The sequence below is a fragment of the Anser cygnoides genome, chromosome 12, assembly GCF_040182565.1.
Source record: "Anser cygnoides isolate HZ-2024a breed goose chromosome 12, Taihu_goose_T2T_genome, whole genome shotgun sequence".
NCBI lineage: Eukaryota > Metazoa > Chordata > Aves > Anseriformes > Anatidae > Anser > Anser cygnoides.
Genome location: NC_089884.1, coordinates 18911960 through 18936462, shown reverse-complemented (window position 1 = coordinate 18936462; position 24503 = coordinate 18911960). Strand labels below are relative to the sequence as shown.

At 36.9% G+C, this 24503-nt stretch overlaps 1 protein-coding gene across 9 annotated transcripts in view; it reads left to right on the top strand.

Moving 5' to 3' along the window:
* Positions 1–24503, top strand: part of LOC125184179 (uncharacterized) — a 274259-nt gene that overhangs the window by 111849 nt on the left and 137907 nt on the right. Inside the window, exons 1-3 of one of the 9 annotated variants that reach the window (XM_067004331.1) lie at positions 14564–15013; positions 15855–15907; positions 16442–16533. The exons of the other annotated variants lie outside the window; for them this stretch is intronic. Of the exons in view, the coding sequence (XP_066860432.1) occupies positions 14875–15013; positions 15855–15907; positions 16442–16533 (284 nt within the window). The 5' untranslated portion in view covers positions 14564–14874. Of the gene's footprint in view, positions 1–14563; positions 15014–15854; positions 15908–16441; positions 16534–24503 lie in introns of those variants that run through there. 9 annotated transcript variants of the gene reach the window in all.

Sequence of the window (24503 nt, the reverse complement as noted above, 5' to 3'; positions counted from 1 at the left end):
AGAACATCCTTTAGATAGTTCTACTGTTGTTGTCTTCACTGGTTCATTTCAAGAATATAATTCTCATGCCAGTTGTATTTGTTTTGCTTATACCATTTAGGTAAATTAAAGAAATTTCTTTTTCTTAATATATCCATTTAGTACATTCCTATCATTGCCAGACTTCTGCTTCTGACTCAGTCATTTCTTGTCTGCTGTAAATAGGATGTTCAGCCACCAATATTAGCTATGCTGTTACCTGGAGAGAGGCAATATGGAAAATGTTATTTACGGAGAAAACATGCAACCATTGCACTGCATGAAAAAGTCTTCAATTTCGTAACAACTGAGACTAGAGCTGCAGAATTTTCTTAATGACTGATTTGTTTTTTACTTTATAGATAATATTCATTGTTACTTGTAATTCAATTTTGTGAATACTGCTTTTCTGTGGAAAAGGCGTTGCGTTTCTGTAGGGTTTGTAGGGTTTTGCTGCTTTGGGTTGCAGAACGTAATGTTACATTTTATCATATTTTTTAACTAATGTATATTTTTCTTGTACTTGAATTTTAAAAAATGATCTCTCACTCTGGAAGCACTCAAACTGATGCAAGAAGTAAAATACAAAATTTCTGAATGCCTTTAGAAATGCTGGTGGTCTGAAAAAATCAGAGGTATCAATAGATATTTGATCGTTTTCTGTCACAACAGATTAATGGTTATTTTACAACAGCATGACTATATAATCTTGTATATGGTAGTTCATTTTTGATGAGTCTGCTTTGTAGTATATTTCCATTTCTATGCTATTTACCCACATAATTTTTCTGAAGCCTGTACAATAGTATGGGTTCAATTTAGAACAGGAGTTAGTTCCTTCTCTGTAATTAAGGTTAATTGTTAATTGCTTTGTTAATTTTGCTAAAGTTTACAGTGTATTTACAGACCAGTCTTGAATACACCACTTCAAATGATAAACCTAATTGTGTTACTACCAGTTGATTGAATTTGTGAAAGCTGATTTCACTTCATGAAATAAATGTCTAGAAGCTCAAACTTGGATGTAAACCCCCCAAAACTTGCAAAGGCATCACTAGTACATTGATTAAGCTGGGATTATGACAAGGTATGAGATACAAATCTTGTCTAGTGTTTGAACTACACTTAAGTTGTAAGATCAGAACTAGTGATGCATGGCCCATGAAATCTGTGGTAATTTATAATATGCAGAAGCCCAGCATTTTGCCTGGAATTTTTTTTTAGTTGTGTATATTTAGTATATATAGTCTCACTGTTAGGTGATCCTGAAATGCTTTGAGAGATTTACTCTCAATCTCATAGAGAAGAATAAACTTTGTCTAGCAGGAGATACGAAAGAATGTGACAAAATAAATTTTTTCATAGTAAGTTAATCAGTTACTCATGAGCACTGAGAATGTACTGCTTTTTTAACTTCTCAGCTGGTTTTGAAAGATGACCTAAGTAGGATTTTATTTTTATCTAATTTGCTTTTCTTGTCTCTAATGAGACTGAGTTGTAGCTATTTGAATTGTAGTTGGTGTTTCAGTTTGATCCATTAGTTCAAAGATGCTATGTCACAGCAAGAAACCCTTGATTTATTTCCAGATCTCTTGCAGATGGTTTTGTCAAGCAATAAATTTTCTTAGAATTATTTAGATTATTTTTGGCATTTTGGATTTAGCGAGAAAAGTGCAATAGATCACATTTTTATTAACACTTCTAAATGTGTGCTGATTATACTGTATGCATCTACGCAGAAAATCAATATTAGTTTAAGCTTGTTAAGATAACTGACAGGCTGGTTATTGCTTCTGCCCTCAAGTGTCCACATGTATATTGCTAGCCATTCACAAATAGTTATTTTGGCTTAAAAATGAACCTCCTTAAGGTTCCATATATTCATAGATTGTTTCTTTCCCTCAGATTAGTGTTGTATAGATTTTACCAGTAAAACAGTATTTGTTTCATAATTTGTTCATAATAACGTATAATGGATGTTGGGTTAGAGTTTTGTTTACTCATACTCAGAAAGACTATGTCTATATTTACAGTTCTGACAAGTAGAAGTGTAGAAGAGAGAGATTTGAAATCCGTCAACAGAATTTCTTTTCTTAAATAGACATATTGGAGTGAAACAAGAAAATTTTATTAAGAAGGTTTAAAAGCTATTTGAAATCATCCATATAATAGATTACCATGTAAATAAAATGTGTTAATCTTGCTACTGTGTGCTGTGTCTTGAGTGGAGAGGCAGTGAAAAATGAAAATCAGATTTCAAAAAAAAAAAATCAGGCAAACTGAACATAAACTTTTTTTATCTTTTGGAATTGGGAGATATGACAATAAGGTTATTTGCATATATTAGAAGAAAATCAGTGCAGCGATTTTACTTTCTGTTTTGCTCTGCTGCTATATGGAGTTGTAGTAAGTCATCTTGACTAGCTGAGCAAGGAGTGATCCCGGAAGCCGTGGGTCTTTCCCTTTATTTCCCAAGCTGTGCATGTAACAGCTCAGGAACAGATTCTTACCCTATCTTCGCTTTCTGCTGTCCCTTTCAGTTTTATATTGAATAGTTTATTAAAAAACAAACAAAAAAAAACCGCTGATGCTCTTTTGCACAGCTGTTTCTGAATTCCTCCTTTTTAGGCTCAGTAGATAGTACTGACATTGGCATCTCATCTTTTGATCAGTCTTAAACCTCACCAATGGTGGTTACAGGCAGAATACACTTAAACTGCCAAAGGCTATGGCTGAGTCCTTCTATGTGCATTTAGAACTAAAGAAAAGAAGAATATGCCTTTTATTTGGTTGTCACAAAACTGTCCATCAAATAAACAAGTGGGAGGTCAAATCTCCTTTAGCAAGTCTTGCTTTTCTTAATCAATGAGGTTTCTAAGACATTAGGTTGCTTATTGGTAAAAGAATATTGTTAAATCTTGTCCTGAAATTAGAAAATAATTTGTGAATAAATAAGTGTTCTGATCTTCCTGCATTCTCAGGTGGTCACACAATACCAAGAATATGCCCAAGAAATGACCACCTAGGTCTTGAACTCTTGCTTTTCCTTTAACTGAAGAGATGTAGGATGTTATTTCCTGTTTTGCTATCTTCCACGAATAATTTCATAGTTTATCTTTCACAATGATGTCTTGCATGCTTCAACCACCCTTAGAATTCTACCTGTGGAGCTGGAAAATTACATGTTCTTGATAAGAAACACCTTGCCATTGCAATGCTTTTCAAATTTGGACACATTTGTAGCAAATGACACTAAGTTAGAATTTATCGTCAGTACTTGGAATTCAGAAATAAATCTTCTAAATCAAAACTTGAATGCACTACTTGAAATAAACGTTGGCTTTAGAAAACCACCTGGATGCGTTACTGCACAAAAACTGAACTTTCCTCAAGATAAACTGCAGGTTGTGTTTGTGCAATGCACTATATGAATCACAGTTTTCCCCCTCTTTGAGTTCATCTCATCTGCTACAGGGAATTATACGAAGAAGTCCAGCGTTCTTATGAAATCTATTTCTGTTCTCAGGTCAGTTTTTCGTGGTCAGACATCCAAATTACTGAGGCTGTGATTACATTTGACTCTAGATGCCACCCTGCCAAATCAGTTTTTATTTTTTTTTTTTTACACTTACACTGCAATTAGTATCAGTGAAACAAATGCAGAATTGCACGGGAAGGTTGTTCTCTCAGAATAAAAATGAAACACACCTTTTGTGTTGGATTCCAGGATCTTTGTGGATCATTTCACTTGTCTTATGTTTTTTTAAACATGTTCCTTCTCTATTTGCAGCTTTGTAACTTTGCCAAATATCAAGCAGGAGGAGAAAGTCATTCCAAAGGAGAGAACCTTGATTCAAAACAAATACATGCAACAATGGCAAAATGAGTACAGAATATTAATTGACCTAAATTTCACTTTACATAAACATTCTCTTCTAAACTCTGTGAAAGTTGCTCCTTAGTGTAAATATATGCACAAGAGTACAGCACTGAATATCACTCAATTTGTAGGAAATTTTTCAACCTAGGACCCCAAACAAGTCATGCCATGAAAGGCAGAAAGGATGCCAAAAAGTTGTTTTCCTCAGTCCCACGTGAATTTGTGCAAAACCAGATTTTGATGTATTTCCCACTTTGCCAAAAGCACAAAATTGAATATTTCCCTTGTTATTAAGTTCTCCATAGAGAGGCTATTTTTAGATATATCATTCATTTCTTGAATCATATTGGAGATAGATACATAAGAAACAGGTAGTGTTCCGTTTAATTTTAATATTTATTTCAACATATGCTTTCTTCCCACAGTTTTTAAAGTACATTCATATTAAATGGAAAGTAAAGCACAGGCATAGGTACTGAATATGTTTTGTTGTTGTTGTTTTTTTAGTGTTTACAGGAAGAACTTGGAAAGAAATGATGTTCCGTAGGGAGGTAAATTATATGCAATGGATCAGTGCTCTGCTACTGTTCTAAGCAGGAGGAGAAGTTGTTCAACTGTCTGCATGATGTTGAATGAGATCATGCAGTTTTCCTGTCTATATTCATCTTATGCCAATTCACTACAGGTAGCAGCTATTTCAAAGGCCTGGTTCCGTATTCCCATTAAGGCAGCTAAATATATTGATGAAGTCATTAGAAATAAAAGCTTTCACTATTCTTGCGGAAATGATGTAAATGCTACAGAAAGCATTAGCATCATAACACATGGTATATGCTTTAGGATCTTCTCTCTTATTGTGTTCCAGTATTAAAAGACCAGAGTTTGATCTTTATTTTTCAGGAAGAAAAAATATCTCGTTTGCATAAAATGCTTTTGAACAGATTTATTGCTTTGTTATTCTGGTGGGATGAGGAAGGAAACGGGATAGGATAACAAGTTTTACTGATTGCTGCAAACTGCAGACAATAGAACTAGCACACAGCTCTTTTGCTACAGAGTACCTACATCTTTGTACCTGCTCAGAGTTCTTTCTTTGGATCAGATATAATGATCACCATGTTGTGCCCTTCTTGGCACACTGAACACAATGTGTGTGTTAGGGCTTCAGTAGTGTTTTAATTTTAACTGTGGGTTGAATCTTAACCTCTTGCACATTAATGTTCTAAGATGACCAAAGAAGTTCAGTAGGAGGAAACCTTTATAACTTGATATTATATAAAGGGGCCATATAAACTCAAGGCTAATTGATCTTATGTAGGTTTTTGAAAGAAGTGAGCACTGTAAATGTAAACTGAAAATAAAAAGTCACGTTTTGACAATGAATCTTGGTTTAAAAATGTGGTTTTGAATAGTCCTTCTCATGCATGCGTACTTTCATTAGCGATCTAAATCTTTCAGTCACTGAATTAGATGATTATTAAGATAGGCTGCTGCCTTCGGAGTGATGCCCTCCTCTGTAAATTGATTATAAAATGAATTCAGTATTGTATCTTACAATGCACTAAAGCTTGATCGTAAAAATGGAAGTGTGGCATCATCATTCCCCCCATAGTTTTATGAAGTCTTGCAGTGAAATATTGCAAACTACTAAAATTTATAAACTGTGAAAAGCAAAATATCCTGTATTTCTGAATTACCTGTTGAAATTAAAAATTATAGTTTCTGTCTACTTGTGGATGCCAGTGGCTTCAAGTGGATATTTTTAGAACTCAGAACTTCTGAAATCAGATACTTGGTGTCTCAAATGGAGCAGCAGCTTGCTCTATAACTGTGTATCTTTGGTGGATGTTGTAGTGCTTGGGAAAAGGGTTTAATGGAGATGTCACACATTGATTCTGGCATGCTTGGATACTGTCTTATTACAGTGAAGAGCAGGAGGTACCAATAAGAATATGCTTTTAGCTTAACTGATTGTTTTCTTAGGAATCAGGATATTTTTTTTAGCCTTTAAGACAAGAGCTATCCTAGTGAACGAGCATAGATAAGAGGTGTCTATTGATGTGCTATTTACTATTTGCTCATTGTATGTCAAGTATTACAACTCCTTTTTTATCTGCTATGTTGAACAAAGAATCAAATAATAAAACAGCAGTGAAAGTTCTCGCCTGGACTGTATTTTTAGTCCTAATTTGCAGGGAAGAAAACTGAAGCAGAAGTATAAGAAGCGAAGTGCCAGATAAAGCAGTGTGGTCACTCTCCTCAACCTGTTGGAAGAAATTCTCCTTGAATTCCATCTGCTGAAGCAGGCAGACTGGGACCTGAACAGTTTCTTTCTTGCAAGGGGGTTCTGTTAAACAGAAGTCTAAAACAGAGCTTTCCATCATTTCTCTCAACTGTAAGTTGGAACAAACCTACCCACAGAGGTGACAGCAATTGAAACTAATCTTTTAAGTGTTTACTGGCTGATGTCTAAGTAATTCACCCACCATTTCTACAGAGCTCACTGATATCAGTTGTCTTTTTTTCCACAGATTACAACGACAGTAGAATTTAGAAGTGTACTTTCTGTGAGGTGTAAAACACATGGCCAATGCATAATTTTCCTTGCTACTGTTTACAGAAATTTTGCAAGTGGACTTGGAACAAGATCAATTGTTCTGTAAAATTTATTATAAAAATATGGAAGGCTCTTGAGGTAAAAATGTTCTTTTTTTTTTTTTTTTTTTTCTCAACAAGAAGAGTAAACATTTTTGGAGCACAGGTTCTCCAGAAATTAACTCTGATTTTTTTTGAAGCCAGTTCCCTAAAACAAATGGTGTCTTTGCAACCCTGTAACATGTGCCTTCTTAGTAATATTTCAACACATTGACCAATTTTTAACAAATTTAGCAGAGGGTAGAAGTCTCAGATATTAAGTACCTTTGCATTTCATGAAAATTGGCATTAGATATTGCAGAGAAGCATGTTTTTATTTTTACTCAGGGAAGAGAACAACAAAACTAATCTTTTATTAGACATCAGGGACTCTGCATGGAATCTCCCTTGAGATATAAATCTCAGCTAAGATATTTGACTTTGATAGTTTTGAGGCTCAGAAAATAATCAGATGTGGCTTGGGGAGGGTTTGTGTTTTTTTTTTTTCTTCCCAATCTAAAAGAGCATTCATATACTCTGAATCTGAATGATTTCAGACATTAAAATAAATAAATTGCAATTAGAGTTGTGATGAGAGCATTCAGAATACATGTCACTTGTGACAACCTGAATTGAACATGAAATTGTTCTACAAATAGCAAAGCACTTAGAAAACTGAAGGGGAAGCATACAGAAAATACATGTTTACATGGCTCATAAGACTGAATGAGTAAATATGGGGATTTGCTACTGTTTCTGTTGCTGCTTCATCACCTAAAGAAGAAAGGGTTGAGGACTTCCATATAGTTTGGGGTTTAAGGAATAATGAATGTGTGTTTTTTCATCCCTGAGTTACCATAGTATCTGGTTTCCCTGGTTACCAATGACCAAGGAAGGGATGCTAGGGGAGCTGGAGAATTTTATTTTTTTTTTTAATGGCGGGGGGAAAAAGAGAGGTCAGAGAAGATTTTTTGTGTGTGAGAACAGAAGAACAGAATGTGAGAATAGTGCCGGAGGATAACTGTCGGGAAGAGATTTTCTCTGAAATGGAATTTATAGATTTCTCTTCAGTGGAAACAGCTGAAGTAGTTAAAAGAAAAGAATCACTTGTGAGAAACAAATCCTGCTTTTTTTTAATGGACTCTAGAATTCAATGGTTCAAGGTTGCAGACTATCAGTGGTGTGATGATTTAAAAAAAAAAAAGAGGAGAGAAAAGATGTATAGCTGTCTGGAAATAAGTAACCAGTTGTGTCTATACAGGTGATACAAGGTGGATTTGACCAGATTTTCTCTTCCAGGGGTACAAGCTTTGGCTTGACTTCTATTCCAGATTCTCCAGAATACTGCCTTCATGAGTCGCCAGGGATGGTGCATCTACTAACTGATACTCAGAAAGGACAGTGTTGGCCAATACAGATTACTGCAGTAGCACTTGGGGACTGTGGTTCTGAACCAGTCTTTTCTGTGTTGGAGACTTCATGACAGAGTTATCTTGGTTCTCTGTAAAGAGAATGTTATCCTGGTTCTTCACAATCCAGAGGATTTCTTTGGTAATTCAAAAGCTGGGACCTCAAAGTGGTGTCCAGAAGGTAAATTTATGGAAATCCTTTTATTGTTTCCTTAGGGTGTGCTGCAGAACTGTAAGTGGAAGATTAAATATGGCAGCTTAGAACAAAGAGAATTCTCAGTGTTTGGGTGGGTTTGTTTGTTTTAAATCAAAACATTGTTGATTTTCCTTTTTTGCTTTCAAATCATCTATTTCACGTCCAGAAAGCTTTCTGAGCTATCCAGCACTTTAACAGTGACCAAATAAAACAAACACTCCTACGCAGCTTCCAGTTTAATAGCAGATAGCAAAGGAAAGCAGTAATTGCTTTCATCCTTTAGACTGGTTGACATGTAATCAGAGCTCTGATCTCCAAGGAGGAATTATTCAGGCTTGGAGAATTTTTGACACCTTTACATTAGTAAAATATTTTTTTTGACATTTTTAATATTTTTATTCCACAAAGACATGTTCATGCCAGAGAAACTCAGTGAACTCCCACAAATATGAGTGATTCTGCTGCCCCACTTCCAGTATCAGAGGCAGCTTAGATGGAAGCATATTCATGGTTTCTTGCTAGTGTTTTTTCAGCCATATATTTGTTTGATTCCTTAATTTCTCTGGCAAATTACAGATAATTGACTGGCCCTGCTCCTCCCTAACCCTAGCTCAAGACTATATAAAGGCTTAAATATAAGAATAATAAACTTTATTGTGTGTAAACTCTTGTATATGGATGAAAATTAATTCAGTCTTTAATATGGTCTTTTATTTCTCTTCATGTGGGCCAGATGGTAGGAAGCAGGTGATTTTGCTAGCCAGAGAATTTTAAGCATGCTTGCAATGTTATTAGTAAACATATTAGTAGACACATCATTTTGCTACTTTTGATTGTTGGGTTTGTTGATGGCCCATTCAATCAAAGTTCAGTAAACAAGTTTTGTTTTCCAAAGGTTTATTTCACAATTCTATTTTCAGTTATTTAAAATGTCAAAAACACTTCACTTCTTGTCTTCTAAGGCAGAAATTTATATATAAAAAAACAAAACAAAACAAAAAACGCATACGCAAAAAAGCGTATGGGTCCTTAAATTCATTGAGTCTAATGGACTCTAGACTTCACTGGTTCAAGGTTGCAGACTATCAGTGGTGTGATGACTTTAATATCCAAAGCATTTCACTAGCCTAAAGAACGCCTTAATTCATCAAACTGCTTCTGTAGTACTGTAAAAATACTCTTGGCTTTCTAATATGTTACTAATTACTCTTAACTTAGATTAGCAGTTACAGTGACTTTAGTATAGCTATATATTGAGTACATGAAGGTAGAATGTGGTCTTGCATTTTGAATCTTCAGTTTTATTGTGCTCATATTCTCTTTTATTTGTCAATATAACTGAAAATATTTTTAACTTTCAAGTTCCCAAATTAACTCTCAATTTCTCTTATTTATCGGATTTTTTTACCCTCAACCTTCCAAAAGGGTATTTCTATTTTTATCCTTATTTGCATGAGTACAATGTCAAATGTACATATGGAAATGCGTTTGCATCTGCATATTATCATGCATGCAGTCTTATGCAGGTGTGTTTTTTTTTTGCATTTGCAGGTATGCAATAGTTAAAATATAATTGCAAGCTAGTCTCAATATCATCAAGATTCTCATTCATGTGGCAGCAAATGAGAATTTTATAAAAGGATTGGAAGAAGATGTTCAAGGAGAGCCTTCCCAGCTTAGAGGCAACATGGGAAAATGCACAAATGTGGTTTCTTGAAAATATAAGAGGTTTGGGCCAAGATTATGAGCTGATCAAAGGAACAAATCTTTTAATCACATGCATGGCTTTATTATTCCCCAACAGCATTTTGTGTGCAGGAATAACTTGGTTCCTTGCAGACGCTTCTGCCTTCAGTAGTAGTTGTTTGCTGTGCTTGTGCCATGAGTCAGGTTTTCTATGCAATGCATCTCTGCAAATTCTACATTTTGGTACTTGTAATCAGAGCTGAAATCACTGTTGCCCACCTACAGGGTTTAAGAGACCAAGTGACATCTGCAAGCCTCTAAAGTGCCTTTGGCAAAGAGAGCCACGGCAGCTGCTTCAGCTACCAGGGCCATTCCCTAAAGTAGCCCAGGGAGCTACTTTCAGTTGTACAAATTAAAGTGTGATCTTGGCCACTGATGGTCAAACTGGATCTCCCCAGTTCTGAAAGAGAGGAAAGCCACTCTACTCACCAGCATCCCTATAGGAACATGCAACAAGTCCTTGGTTACTGAATAGTGGGAACTTTTAGTCATCCTCCTGTGCCAGATGCTGATTCTCTGGAATTGTCATCTTCAATATCTAGATGGAGTCTGATCTGATCAGAGATAGGAAGGTTTTCAGAAATGAGATTTCCCCTCCCCAGCTTTAAAGGTAAAAATTTACCTTACCTCAGGCAGAAGTACTCGTCTGATTTTTTTGATAGATCACAGAATCACAGAATCATCTAGGTTGGAAGAGACCTCCAAGATCACCCAGTCCAACCTCTGACCTAACACTAACAAGTCCTCCACTAAACCATATCGCTAAGTTCAACATCTAAACATCTCTTAAAGACTTCCAGGGATGGTGACTCAACCACTTCCCTGGGCAGTCCATTCCAATGCCTAACAACCCTTTCAGTAGAGAAGTTCTTCCTAACATCCAACCTAAACCTCCCCTGGCACAACTTTAGCCCATTCCCCCTCGTCCTGTCACCAGGCACGTGGGAGAACAGACCAACCCCCACCTCTCTACAGCCTCCTTTAAGGTACCTGTAGAGAGCGATGAGGTCTCCCCTGAGCCTCCTCTTCTCCAGGCTGAACAAGCCCAGCTCCCTCAGCCGCTCCTCCTAAGACTTGTTCTCCAGACCCCTCACCAGCTTCGTTGCCCTTCTCTGGACTCTCTCGAGCACCTCCATGTCCTTCTTGTAGTGAGGGGCCCAAAACTGAACACAGTACTCGAGGTGTGGCCTCACCAGAGCTGAGTACAGGGGGACAATCACTTCCCTAGACCTGCTGGCCACACTGCTTCTTATGCAAGCCAGGATGCTGTTGGCCTTCTTGGCCACCTGAGCACACTGCTGGCTCATATTCAGCCGACTATCAACCAGTACTCCCAGGTCCTTCTCCGCCAGGCAGCTTTCCAGCCACTCATCTCCCAGCCTGTAGCGCTGCTTGATATTAGCTAACTTTTATTTAATATAACAACTATATGTTCTTTTTTTTTTTAATATATAACAATGTTTTCTCATAATATTTCTCAAATATGAATCTTTTGGTAAATATTATTCCTTTCAGACTGCTGAAAAATATTCAATTCAAAATGTGACTCATTTAGTGGCTAATATTTAATACTTAAAATTATATTTCACTTTTCAGTGTCCAGATGAGTTTAAAAAAAAGTCATAATTACCTAACTCTGAGACAAACAGTATGAAATTTTGTATAAAAGCTGCCTTAAAAAAGGGCAGTCTTTTAGAATTCAGTCAAAAGGTTGCCAGTGTATATATTTTGCTACTTGTGCATAAATAGTAATTTAATTTGCTGTTCTGTATTGCTGACATATTCTAAAAATGTCTATTGGAAGAGTATACTAAATTGACCTTTCCTTTGCTTATTAATTTTACAAGCAGTGTTAGTTAATTCACTTGAACAAGGTATTGTTGCCAGTAGTTACCATTAGATGTAACCCAAAATATCCCATAAGTGTTAAGAAATTTTCTCATTTCAAAAGTGAGAGAAAATAAAATAAAATAAAATAAAATTAAAAAAAAATAACCCTGCAATAAATAAATAACTGCAACTTGTTAGATGAATGCCTGAAGAACACTCAAATCACCTGGAGAATCCAGTGCTGGTACAGGTGCTGTGCCTCTGTTCTTATAATTTGCAAGTGAAGCCAACCAAAATGATAAATCAGCTGTTGAAAAGTTTTGAAGGAAGCATGCTAGTAATCTTCCATTAATATAGCATTTTCACTCAGAAGATCTTTAATTGTTGTACAATAATTCTCCGGAGACTCAGAAGATGCTAGTAATTGGTAGAAAGACATTAATTTGTTTTCTGAAATGCAGTGCCTTCTGGAGTGAGAAATACCTCTTATGGAGCAGGAGTGAAAATTCACTAAAAGCTAGAAGGGTAGGGAGAAGACTCCAGGTAAGTGTGATGTAGTAATGTGCGCAGTTTTCTCTGTAAGTGGGCAAGAAAGGTGTATTAATGAACTTCTGGAAATATTTTAATGTCTCATGTTGTACATAGTTTCCTTGTGTGCCAGGAGACTGTAGAAGGGGTGCATGCCTATACTGTCACACACTGATCACTACTGCTGTATGGGAAGCTGAAGAGGTCTTATAATTTGTTTACAGAATTTTACTGATTGCTTTCATAGTGTAGTTTGAAACTTACTGTGCTTTATGGAAAGGATTCATAGTGTGAGGAATGTGAATGCTGTGCAAGCATAAAAAGTTAGAAAAAAAAATGTTTTTTTTTTTTTTCTGTTCTTCCTTCCCCTCTTTTTAAATTTGAGTTTCCCAAATCTGATTCAGGCAACACTTTAAAAGTGATGAAAATCTGCAAATCACTTGTTAGTATTAAATGTTCTGTCTTTCTATACGTAAAAGACTGGATGTGCTATACATTATCATTCAGTTGTGGGAGAAAAAGATTTCATATTAACTGTGCAGTATTTCATGTTAAGACATTTACCTTTTAACGACTGATGGCCTAAAGATGTCACTTATGTTAAAAAATAATAGTAATTGCTATTCAATTGAAGTCATCTTTTGGATGCAGGTTTTCACATTCCTAAAAGATGAATGTTTTTCTAAAGTGAAGGTATTGTTAAATGAAGGTAGCCAGTCAGCACAACTCTGTTGTTTTATCAGTGTCTTTAGAGCTGCTTTGTTTTATGCTCTCTTTCCTGAGGAGATCAATAATGGATGGCTGACATCATTCCTTCACCACTCAGAAATGAGAAAGCCTAAATGCATTTCTTTAGGGCAGGCATGTTTTTCATCCTGAGCTGAAAAGCCTGTAATTGAGTAAGGTTTATAAGTGTGATTGCTATTGGTGTGTGTTCCAGTTTGACGTGCCTGTGAAAGGTTCCACTGGCATTTACCTGGCTCTTAGGGATGTTGACCTCATCTCCCAGACCAGCCAGCATGTGAAATGTCTCTGTTGAGAGGCACATATACAGAATGATCCTAATATTGAGAAGCATTAAGGTTCACTTTGTGATTGCGTTGGTAACTTTCTTGAAGTTGGCTGGCTCTACGTAATTTGTGCATACTTTATCTTTGTGTTTAATTAAAAGATAAATAAATAAATAGAAGGCATAGTAAAGAACAGATGGGGATGGCCCCTTGCATCATCGACTTAACACCTCTGTCTTCCTGTTGAAGAGAATAGGAAGGCTTTATTAAGTTTGCAGTCAGTAAAAACATGGGAAAACTGGATGGCTTATCTGACAGGACTTTCTACTGCTATTCACAGGTCTAAAAAGTCAGGAGAAATGTATGCCTCTGCAATGATGTGTCAGCGTAAACATATTTATTCTGGGGGGACAATGAGTCTAATTAAAGAACTGTTACTATCACTTGCCAATTTCAGCAGCATTTAGCTCTCTAGTCATTAATTCAAATGGAAATGTACCTAAATGAAAGTTACTGGGACAAAGCAGTGGAAACAAAGAATGGCAGGTTCAGTATCAGTCCAAAGTCATGATCCCTCTCCCGTGTTATGTATCCTTTTACCACTCAGAATATCTTATGGAATCGTAGGCAGCCACCATTGGCACAGCAGGTCTCTGATCTTGCCAGGACACTCTGTTACCTACCAAATGGACATTGAGAATGGCAGAAGTACGTTCCAGATCCAGACAGCTGGTCTGATTTTGTTTTTGTTGATTTTTATTTTACCTTTTAGAAATCTTTCCATGATACACTTGCAATATATATTCTTGAGACTGGCCCAGGTGCACAGGGGGCCACAGTGAAGGTCAGGCTGACGTTGCTGCTGTTGAAAATTTTGTCCTAATCTGCTTGTTTCACCCAACTATTTGATTTGACCGGTTGTCTGCTTTCTGTCATGTGCATCACAGAAGTTTATTGGAAAACCTAGCAAAATTCTGTAATTTAACGTATTATTGCTTTCATCTGTTAATTTGGAAAGAAGCAGATAAAACATACTGGTTTACAATGTATATGAAACCGTACTGGGATACAGAAGCACCAATCTTTTCGCATCTTTTGTACTGAATTTTGATTTATAAATAGATTTTATAAATATAAATAAATTTATAAATGTAAACAAATTTAATAAATTTAGTTAAATTTAATAAATTTAGTTAAATTTAATAAATTTAACAAATTAATAAATAAAATAATAATTTTAATAAATATAAATATAAATACATTTTGATTTTTAAATAGATTTGCATTTCTAGAGTGGCTTGGTGGCTTATTTTTCAGTTCCTTTGTTTCCTTTTTAAAGGAAGCAACAACTTTGTGATATGTCTTGTGAATCTTGGATGCTGTGACAGTGCTGGTACTTGTAATTGAGATGATTGCTAATACTAAACAAGGCTGAAAGTCGCAGCTGCTCTGTAAGAGCATGCATGGGCTGTCTGGGCCTGGGGGCTGGTGGTGGGGCCTTCGTTAGGAAAGGTCAGGGTTGCCCCAGGCCCACCACAGCTGGTTCCGGGTGGTTCTGGATGGTTCTGGAATGCAGGGCGCAGCTGAGCCTGTCAGCAGTGCTGCAGGTGCTTCTGTGGAAACATGTTGGGGAGAGGGCAGAAAATGCAGGAAAAAGAGAGGAAGAGAAAAGAAGTGAGAGACAGCCGAGGGAACACCACGATCACAGGAGGAGGTGCTCCATGGTGGAGCAGATGCCCACTGCAACCCCGCAGCAGGGCAGGTGAATATTCCTGACAGGAAGAGGTGCTGAGGGGCGACAGCCCATGCTGAAGCAGGGGAACTTGTGAGGGGAAGGAGGGAACCATCAGGCTGAGGTGTGGGCGGGCAGCTGGGAGATACCCGGCCCTGAGCTGAGGGGAACCTGCCTCAGGGTGGGAGGTTGTGCTGCTGGCAGTGTGTGTGTGTTGGGAGGTGATGTTTCTCTCCTAGGTGTGAGCACAGAACTTTATCTCCAGAAGTAAAGTAACCCCACAAATGCTGTAAATCAGAGCCACTTTTGAAATCTGACCTGTATCTTCCTGACCACATGAGCTCAGTTCTAGCAGAAGTGCTCCTGTGTTTGTTTTGATACACAGTGAAAATAAGTGCTGGTTCTCTTACACATAAATATGCTATCTATTTGTGAATTGCGTTCCAAACTCTTTTATCAATGCTGATTGCTGCCTGGGGAAATGATTCCAATATATCAAAGCCTGAGAGAACAGAAATACAGGATTGGCTGGGTATTTCAAAGCAGAATAAAAAATGAACGTTAGAATTTATGACAAATAAAAGCAATTTGTGGTACAGAGGTGTAGGCATTGTATTAAATAAATGCATTTAAAGTATTGCATGTAAATTAAATAGATATCTGAGTTTAAGAGGGAAGGAAAATGTGCCATGCATCAGTGTTTAATAAAGTATTTGTAGGTAGTAAGAGACTTAAAAATTAGATTACCTATAATTCACTCTGGCTACTTAGAGTTAATTTTTTTTTTTCCTGTCACAGAATAGGTCACATTTACTTCCATTGAGTACTATTTTATTCTTAAAGGGGGATTCTTCATTTGCTTTGTCTACAGCAGAAAATACTACTCAGTGTTGGAAACACGGGGAGCACATTCCCTACAGCAAGGTATTTAAAGACAGCAAAAGGGATACCTTTCACTTTCTCTGTTATGGTGTGGCAAGGATAGCCTACTGGAAAGGATGAAAAATATTTTAGGTGTCCAAATTAAGTGGCATTCACCATTTAACCTTTTTTCCTGAAGCATTTCTTTTTTTTAAAAAAAACTTTTATTTTAAGTAAATCTATTGGTTATTTTCCATTTTCCAAATGAGACATTGTGATGGGAGACATTTTATTTCTTTATGTTAACAACTTATATGAAACAGTACCATTAAGAGTACATAGAGGTAGCTGTGTGACACAATGACTATGGGGTATGTCTTAGGGATCCTGTTATGTCTATCCCATATGCTCCAATGCTTGAAGTGTAAAGCTGACAGCACTTGGTATCTTATTTCAATCATCATTTGACACCTCAGTCACTCTTACAAACGTAGCTAGCCAGCTCATCTGTTACCTGGACTGTATAATTTTGACTTGTCTCAATTTATTGCACAATTATGTTACATGTGGCAGTCACTTGTGAATATTCTTTTTCAGCTGAAGAGCAAGTTGACAAAAAAAAATATGTTGAAAGTTATGATACTTCAAAGGACATATAATCTGCTGTGCTTTTCAAAACCCCAAAATAGGTAAGATAAAATCAAATTTTATACTAGATTGTGTTTTGCCAGTCAGACACCATTAAAATTTGACAGGCATGATGTGATCCAATGAAATGTGAATGACATAACCCAGTGTGACATAACTGATAGGCCAACATAGAAATTTAATAAACGTTTCCAATAAGTTTGCTATACTCTGCCTGTCATGTCTCCAACCATTCCCCTGTGTTATGTCAACATTTGGGTCAGGTACTTGGTTTTAAACAGATTATGAAATGTAACAATTTTGCTTATTTATAAGAAAAGCAGTAGATATTTCCTTGTACCCTTTCTGGATAGTTTAGATATGAATAGTGTTGTAACTGTAAAGAATATTAGTTCACTTATGTGGAAATCATTTTGGTTGTAAATGGTCAGTAGAGCAGCTACAAAATATATGGACTCACTTAGCCAACTTACGTATAACTTGCATAATAGAGACGTGGTGATGTGACTAGCTACAGCCCAACTTGCTTCTTTCTTAAGTTACTGAAAAACTGCCCCAGTTTTTTTCCTAAAACTAATCATGTCAGGGGCTTACTCTAAGAATTATAAATGAAGTGTCTACTGATCTACTGCTTCCGGTTTACTCTCCTGCTGCTGTGAGGTTTTTATTCTAATTTGATGAAAACCAGATTTTGCAGCAAGACTTCCAAACCTCCTAAAATGACATTTAATACCTAAAATTAACACAACATAAAATATTATTAAAAAAACCAAAACTCTATACACTCAGCCAGATAGCAGTTCTGCATTTCCCTATTTTATTGTCTATAGAAAGTTAATAAATTAGAATCTAAAGCTCTAAAATTTTTGTAGTCGTATAATTCTTATGACTTCTGTGAGAGTCGACAGCCTCACAAATATAGCTCATAATTAGAATTCATTCTCATATTTGCATTATTGGTATTTTATATGGAAAATATATTAATACTACACACCACAAAGAATGTACTTGCGCATGTCAGTTCTAGGAACTTTATCTAAAAGCCTTGTAAGCAATTTATGCTTTATTAAACAACAGCCAATATAACTAACAGTACTTACATAACAGTTGCTTTCACCACCTGAGTCAAAACGGCTCTATGATCTACTTCAAATTAGTCAATGTAAGTGTTTGCTAAAAATGGACTGCATTATGGAAACCAGAGGGCAATTGTAATGCAGTACATTACTTCTGCATTTGAAATGTGGACTAAGGAATCAGCATAAGCTAATTTAATGTACAGGTATCACCTTCTCAAAAAGAAAGAAAAAACCCTCTACATGCAAATCATTATCAAAACTGTCACAGCTGTATTTGGAGACTAGGGATTATATGAATAGACTTTGTTTTATTTATTGCAACACTAAAGTGAAAAATATTGATTTGAAATTCTAGGACTAGGTCCTAGGTATCTGATATCTAGATATCTGATACTGGATATCTTTCTTTTGAGCTTTGAGATCCAGCTGTAGAATTTAGTTGTAGAGGTGCACGGACGCTCTACTGAGGTTAAAAAAAAAAAATAAAATCTCCTCATAAATCTCTAAGGAATAAAATCATGGATGCATATAAAACAAACTAGTAATTTGTCACTAGTGTAATCTAATTCAGTTTTTTTTGTGCATAAAAGTTCAAACATTTGCAGGTTCAATTCTTTACATTGTTTTGTGCTGAAATTTAGTATAATAGAATTTATTTCCAAAAGAGGTTTCCCATAGTTCATTTAAGTGGTACAAAACCAGAGCTTTTTTCACATATTTTTGAAAGTTTTGTGTTTTATTTTAAAATGTATTTAATTAAATAAATTATGGCAGAGCTTTTTAGGGGGCAGCAAGGGGAGGCAGTGAAAGGAGACTGAATTGCTCCGTGGCTTAATACATGGAGCTGGGGAAGGAGTTGTGGAAAGGGAGAGTTTTGAGAGTATTAGAAGACCATTCAAGTTCACGTTTGGAACGCTCCCTACCTGTGAATGGTTGTTTTATTGAAAGCTTGATCACTATAAACTTTGTCTTCATGTGCTACCATTGCACAATGAATGGCAGAAAGCCCAGGAAATCTATCTAAATATTACTGTCTGTATGACTGGAGTCAATTGGCATTGGCAGGTGGGGATTTACACCTCTATGAAAAAGTAAGTTTATTTTACTGCTGCAGTTTTAAACCTGAAAAGACCTTCCCAAGGCAGCTTAGAAGCATAGCCAATATTCCTTAGTATTTCCTAAATGTGCGTATTTGCTAGAAGCAAACAGGAAAGTGCCTTGATAGTTTTTTATACAGGCACTGCCTCAACTCAAAGTGTTTCACCTTTGTGGCCGAGGTGAGAGTGGATTAAAGCTTGTTGTACTCCCTGACCCACTTTCATCCATCTACTGCTTGTGGGGTGTCTGTTGATTGGCACAGATCACATCTATCTGCCCTGATGGCAGGCAGTGTTAAAGCAAAGTCCTTGCAGAAATGGTCCAGGGCTGCCTGTTCAATGTCAAATGTGTGATACTGCAGAAAGAATAGCAAATATGATTAGTGACGGTGAGTGTACGTGGCATAATATACTCACACACCTGCGTTGCAAACTGTGGTACAGTGTGGAAGGGATAATACTCACCTCATCTCCATCAAGTTGTCTGAAGCTTGCCCCAGTGCAAACCTGGAGGTGAATTTTGGCTGGAATTTAGCTGCCAATCTATATTCAAAGTACAGCATGAATATACTCAGTTGTTTCCGTAAAAATAAGAAACTGTTATCTCCACATGACTCCCACTTTGAAGGTGCCTTATGCCTTCATAATAAGGCATAGAGTCCACAGAGTTGCTCTGAATACATATTTTACTTGAAATTCATGCACTCCTTTATTATGGAATAACTTTATTGATGAAGGGCGTTCGAGTAACTCTTGAGTCCTGAAATGTACTGGTTAAAGACAGGAATAAACTGCGTGTGTATAATAGAAAGAATGAAACTGTTCAGCTCCTCATGCCTGATGTATCAAGCCTCTGTGATGTTCCCCGCAAAGGCCAGGAGCAACAGAGGTGGTGACTGTAACTTTTTTTGGAAATTGCCAGATGGTCTTGTTATTTTATTCACATGAATAGATAATAGGTAGCTCAGGAAAGAAGTGCTTATTGTCAGCTGAGATATAATTATTTCTGGACATGGAATATTTCCATTTAAATTTGCTCTTATTATCTTAGTCCCTATCTGAAATAATTTTCTTAAGGATGCTAGATTATACAAACTAAATGTGAATGAAAATATTGAATGGTACAGAGTCATGGGAATAATACTCTGTCTAGTGTTTTTAGAAAATAAGCCTCGGATACAAATGTCATGATCTGGTATTACATTTAATATAGGTATTTGTCATCATAATGCATTTATGGGATATTTTTCTTGAAAAGCAAGCAATACAATACATTTCAGTAAAATTGAAATATAAATTCTAAGGGCAAAATAAGTAAAAGATAGAATGCAAGTAATGATAGTGTCCAAAAGAGATTTGAGATTTGTTGCTAATGAATACAAATCTTTTGTAAGTTATATTGAATGGCTGCATTCAGCAAGTCCAAAAATATTTTCTTCTGAAATCTTTAACTGCATTCATCTGTACAAGAGTCTCTGCATGTGTTTTGTCCGTTTTCTACCTGTCTCTTATATGTGTGTCTCTATGGCTAGCCCCACAAGGATATCCAGAGGCAGGAGCAATGCAAATCTTCTGAAACTACTACCAGCTCACTGATGCGCTCTTGTTTTAATTTCCTCTTCCCCTACCTTTCTAAGATTATATGCTTCAACAAGCAATCCAGAGATGTCTTGCTAATTATTGTGTCATAGATGTGTTTGCTGACTACCAACAAAAACCAATAAATGTTTTTCACCAAAGATAAAAAGGAATCAGAGACACGTTGGTGCTTAACTAACGGACAGTGGGTCAGATTCACCCCTGAAGTAACTTCCATCCCCTATGCCTTGTCATAGTTGTCATTTCACAACTCCTTCTTTACCTACAGAAACAGTTAGTTTCACAAACCTGTAATTGGCATGATTGGACAATTGCTCCATGCAAAAGGATTTGTTAAGGTTCAAAACCAAATCTGTTATTAGTTGCTAGTAGCAAGAGATTAAGGAGCCTCGTGTGAAATTAGACATTTTTCTCTTCATTCCAACCTTAGGTTTGTGCTTATACAGATAAAGTGCCCTGCTGGTACATTCCCTCTCCTTTATTCACCTGAGAAGGAAAATTCATGTAATGCTATTCCATGCATTGTATACATTTCATTTGCTGACGAAAGTATTTCCTGTTTCTTGCCTGCCTTCCATTCTATGCAATGTCAAGTGAAATTAGTGATAGAATGAACCCTTTCTGGTAACCAATGAATTGCTCACATGTTCTTTTCCAGATTTGCTAGGGGTTTATCAATGTTTGATACTTTTTGCCCCACTCTGATTATATTTTTGTGTACGTCTGGAGGAGAAGGTATCATCCACTAAAGATGCTTTACAACAAAAAGAATTAATCTCCCCTTGGAAATGCACCCTGGTTACTTAGCATTTATGCCATTTGTTGCAAGCCTTATTTTCAAGTGCCTGCATTTACACTAGGTGTTTGTCACACTACCACATTTGCTGTAGCTGTAACAAGAGCTACCTCCCCTGCCCAGCCTCAATGTAGGGTCTAAGTGATGAATATGATAATTAACTATACATTACAATTCATTAAATATTCTTAATTCTGATGTGGGAACAAATGAAATTCATCATTAACGATTGAGTTTTAGGGTGAATGTGTGTGGGTGCATGAGAATATGTATGCTTGAAGAAATTTATGCAGATTAAATCCATTAGCAATTTTCTGCACACCTCATTAAGCAAAATATCAAATCCCACTTAGCTCTTCTGCTCTCATTAGACAATTTAAACTGTACTATTCCATATCACGGAAAAAAAAAAATCCCTAGTGTAATACCCCACTAGTGAATTCTCAAAATCTACAGATGTCATACTAACACCTTGGACTAATCACATTTTCTCACTGTACTGTATCATTGTTAAGTCTGCCAAGAGACAGACTGCCTGGCTCCTATAGAGGGGTTCTCTGGAAAATAAGTACTTCTTGTCGCAGAGTAGTGTGTGTTCCCAAGCACCTAAACTTGCCTAAAGCATGTGTGCAGCTGTGTATCTGGTGTTGAAAATACTTAACAGTGAAGAGTGTTGAAAAAGTTGCCCTTTCACTGCTTTTGTCAGAAAAATACAGATTCATCAGAAAATTGTTTTCTGTGGGAAGATGTTACCCTTGCTAGAACTTGATAATGGAGTCATTTTTTGGGTCCGTGATAGCGTATCTGTTGTGGCTACATCTATGTCAGGGGCCATAGTTGAGTAGTTATTTCAAGCCAATGTAAGGTGACTTCACTTTTAAAACAGGACTTCTCATCTTGCCCTACCTCCAGCAACTGCTCCAGTCCTCCTTTATGAGATCTTACGTATTCCCATTAATTGGCAACAAAAGGGGACAAGCTGGCTTTAAATTAACCTGGCAAAATAAGACTGGATTAGTTTTGCTATAGTTAGGTTTGCTGATCTGGTTCACCACCTGGCTTTGAAAATACTCTGACACAAAAGAAGGAAAGAAATTACAGGTTGAGGCTAGAAAGAGGGAGAGCAGAAATTGCTTCTTTTAGAGGTAATACTGCCTTATGGCTGTTTAAAGGCTTCATGATACTGTGGCAGTATTGTGATCAGTAACTGAAAGGAAGCTCTAGAAACTAAAGTCAAATGAGAGTAGGTGGAAAACCATAAATGGAATTGGTTTGCAAGAATTTGTCACTATTTTTGAAGAAAAAAGGGAAGAAATGTGATTCCCCTTGTCTGTCCATTCACGCAGGACAAGAAAAGATGCAAAAGAAAATACAAGCTATTATTGTGATTTAGTCTATACTGAGTGAAGATCCAGAGAGAATGGCAAAACTTCTATTCCTTTCTCTACCTACTGTTTGACTGCTTTCCCTGTTTTTGAGACTGAAAAGCACCAACCAGTTTTTATTTCCATGCCCAAACTCTTTTGTCCAATGCAAGTTCTCATAGTCTAGAAACAAACAGAGGAAGGATTCTCAGCTGAATACTCAGGGTTGAGGTCCATTTACCTTTTTTTTATTACTTATTACAAATGAAAACACAATAGAGCCAGAAAACACTAACAGATACTTAGTTCCTTTCTGCATAGGATATGTCAGTATTTTGTTTTTAAACTAGGCTAATAGTATTTTTAGCTTCTGTCCTCTCCTTCCCTCTTGCAGGTGTCAGAACAGGTAGAATTTCTGTTTTTACCTCACCCTGGAAGCAGCAATATATAAAAGAGTAGATGAATTCTTGCAGTGCCACATATAGTGTCCTTTGCTGCCTTTGATCATTCGTCATTTTGATCATTACACAGTTTGAACAAAGTAGCTAATCAATCCCTTCTCATTGTGTCCTTCACATGCTGCCTGCTACCAGCTTTGTTCATTTCCTTTATATTCCAAACTGTACAGTAAATAGTACTGTAGGTCTGCTCAGCACCAGTGGGTGGGCCTGCCACTTCTGCTGAGAGAGGAGAGGTGTTCCTGCCACCAGCTGGCACCGCACTCGGTCAATCAGGAATGCTTTCGAGCCTCACCAGGGTACGTGACTCCTTGTGGGAAATATTTTGTACCTCATTATGCTTTTTTTAGTCAGTGAAGTGCACCCCACATGCTGAGAAGCAGGGCCATAAGAAGAAATTGGCAGGTAGAAAAATTTCTGGAGCACTAGCAAAGTCTCCTGAACCCTATTTCCTCTTCTGTTCAGTTGCACAAAAGCAGACCCAACTTGGCATATATGAAAGTAGCCAAGTAGGTTAGTGATTTGTGGTTTTATTGGCTTTGTATAGACTTGTGGGGGTTACAGTTCCCAGATATCCTGGTGAAACTGGGACAGTCCTAACTGTGTAAGCAATTCTACTTCTTTCTGTATGAGTCATCCAGCAGTCCCAGCCTCAGCCTTCATTGACCCCAGCCCTGCATGAGCGAAAGGGGTTGCTGGTGGCTTCCCACAGTGTGGGTCACTGAGACACAGGCTGGGGTTCTCAAAGCCGTGGGACCTCTGAAATGATCTAATGCACTGTGTTTAGACCTCTGGAGGGAAAAACTTAATTTTCTTAATTATTTTCTGTGTCATCTGGCAACCCAGAAAGTTGAATCTTCCCTCAGCTGCTGTGAAGTCCATAGTTCTCTGGTCTTGCCAAGGGAAGGGAAGTTTGTCAGCTACAGTCTTGTTTGCTTATGAGCAAGTGCTCGTAGCCATGGGTAAGCTCATGGCAGAGAATCGTGTTCTCAGTTTCATTTGAATTGAAGGAAGATTAAAAAGAGGATGGGAAAGAAGTAATTGTTTGTTTGTTTTTAATGTCATTTTTGCCTTTTCTCCTGGACCATAACCCATTCCACATCCCTTTGTTAAACCATGAATACATTGTATGCTAACCAAATAATTTCTCCTATTATACTTTACATGCAATAAAATTCTTCAAATTCAAAGGTCACCAGCCAGACATGTAAAATGACTTCATGAACGGCTTCAGCTCATTAATCATGCCTCAGTGTAGTGGTGGCTCTCCTCTGTTCATTAGAATAACATTTCTTTGCACTTTATGGCAAACCATCATTATAATGCAGAACAAGGACAACAGTGTGAAAGACTTTTTTTAATGAGACTTCATAGCTGCTCATGGTCGGACTCCCCATCCTGTTTGCTCTCGAAAGAGCCATCTGACAAAGGTTCAGAAGGATTTTACCTGATGAGGAGAACTATGAAGAAAGTTTCACAGGGAAAACTGTCAATGAGCTTACAGAAAGCTGCATAAACCTGGCTGCCCTGTTGGCTGAGCTGTCAGTCTTCAAACAAATGCAGAGAGAAAATCTTTAATTGTACTCACCCCACAAATGACATTTTATGCTGTGTCATT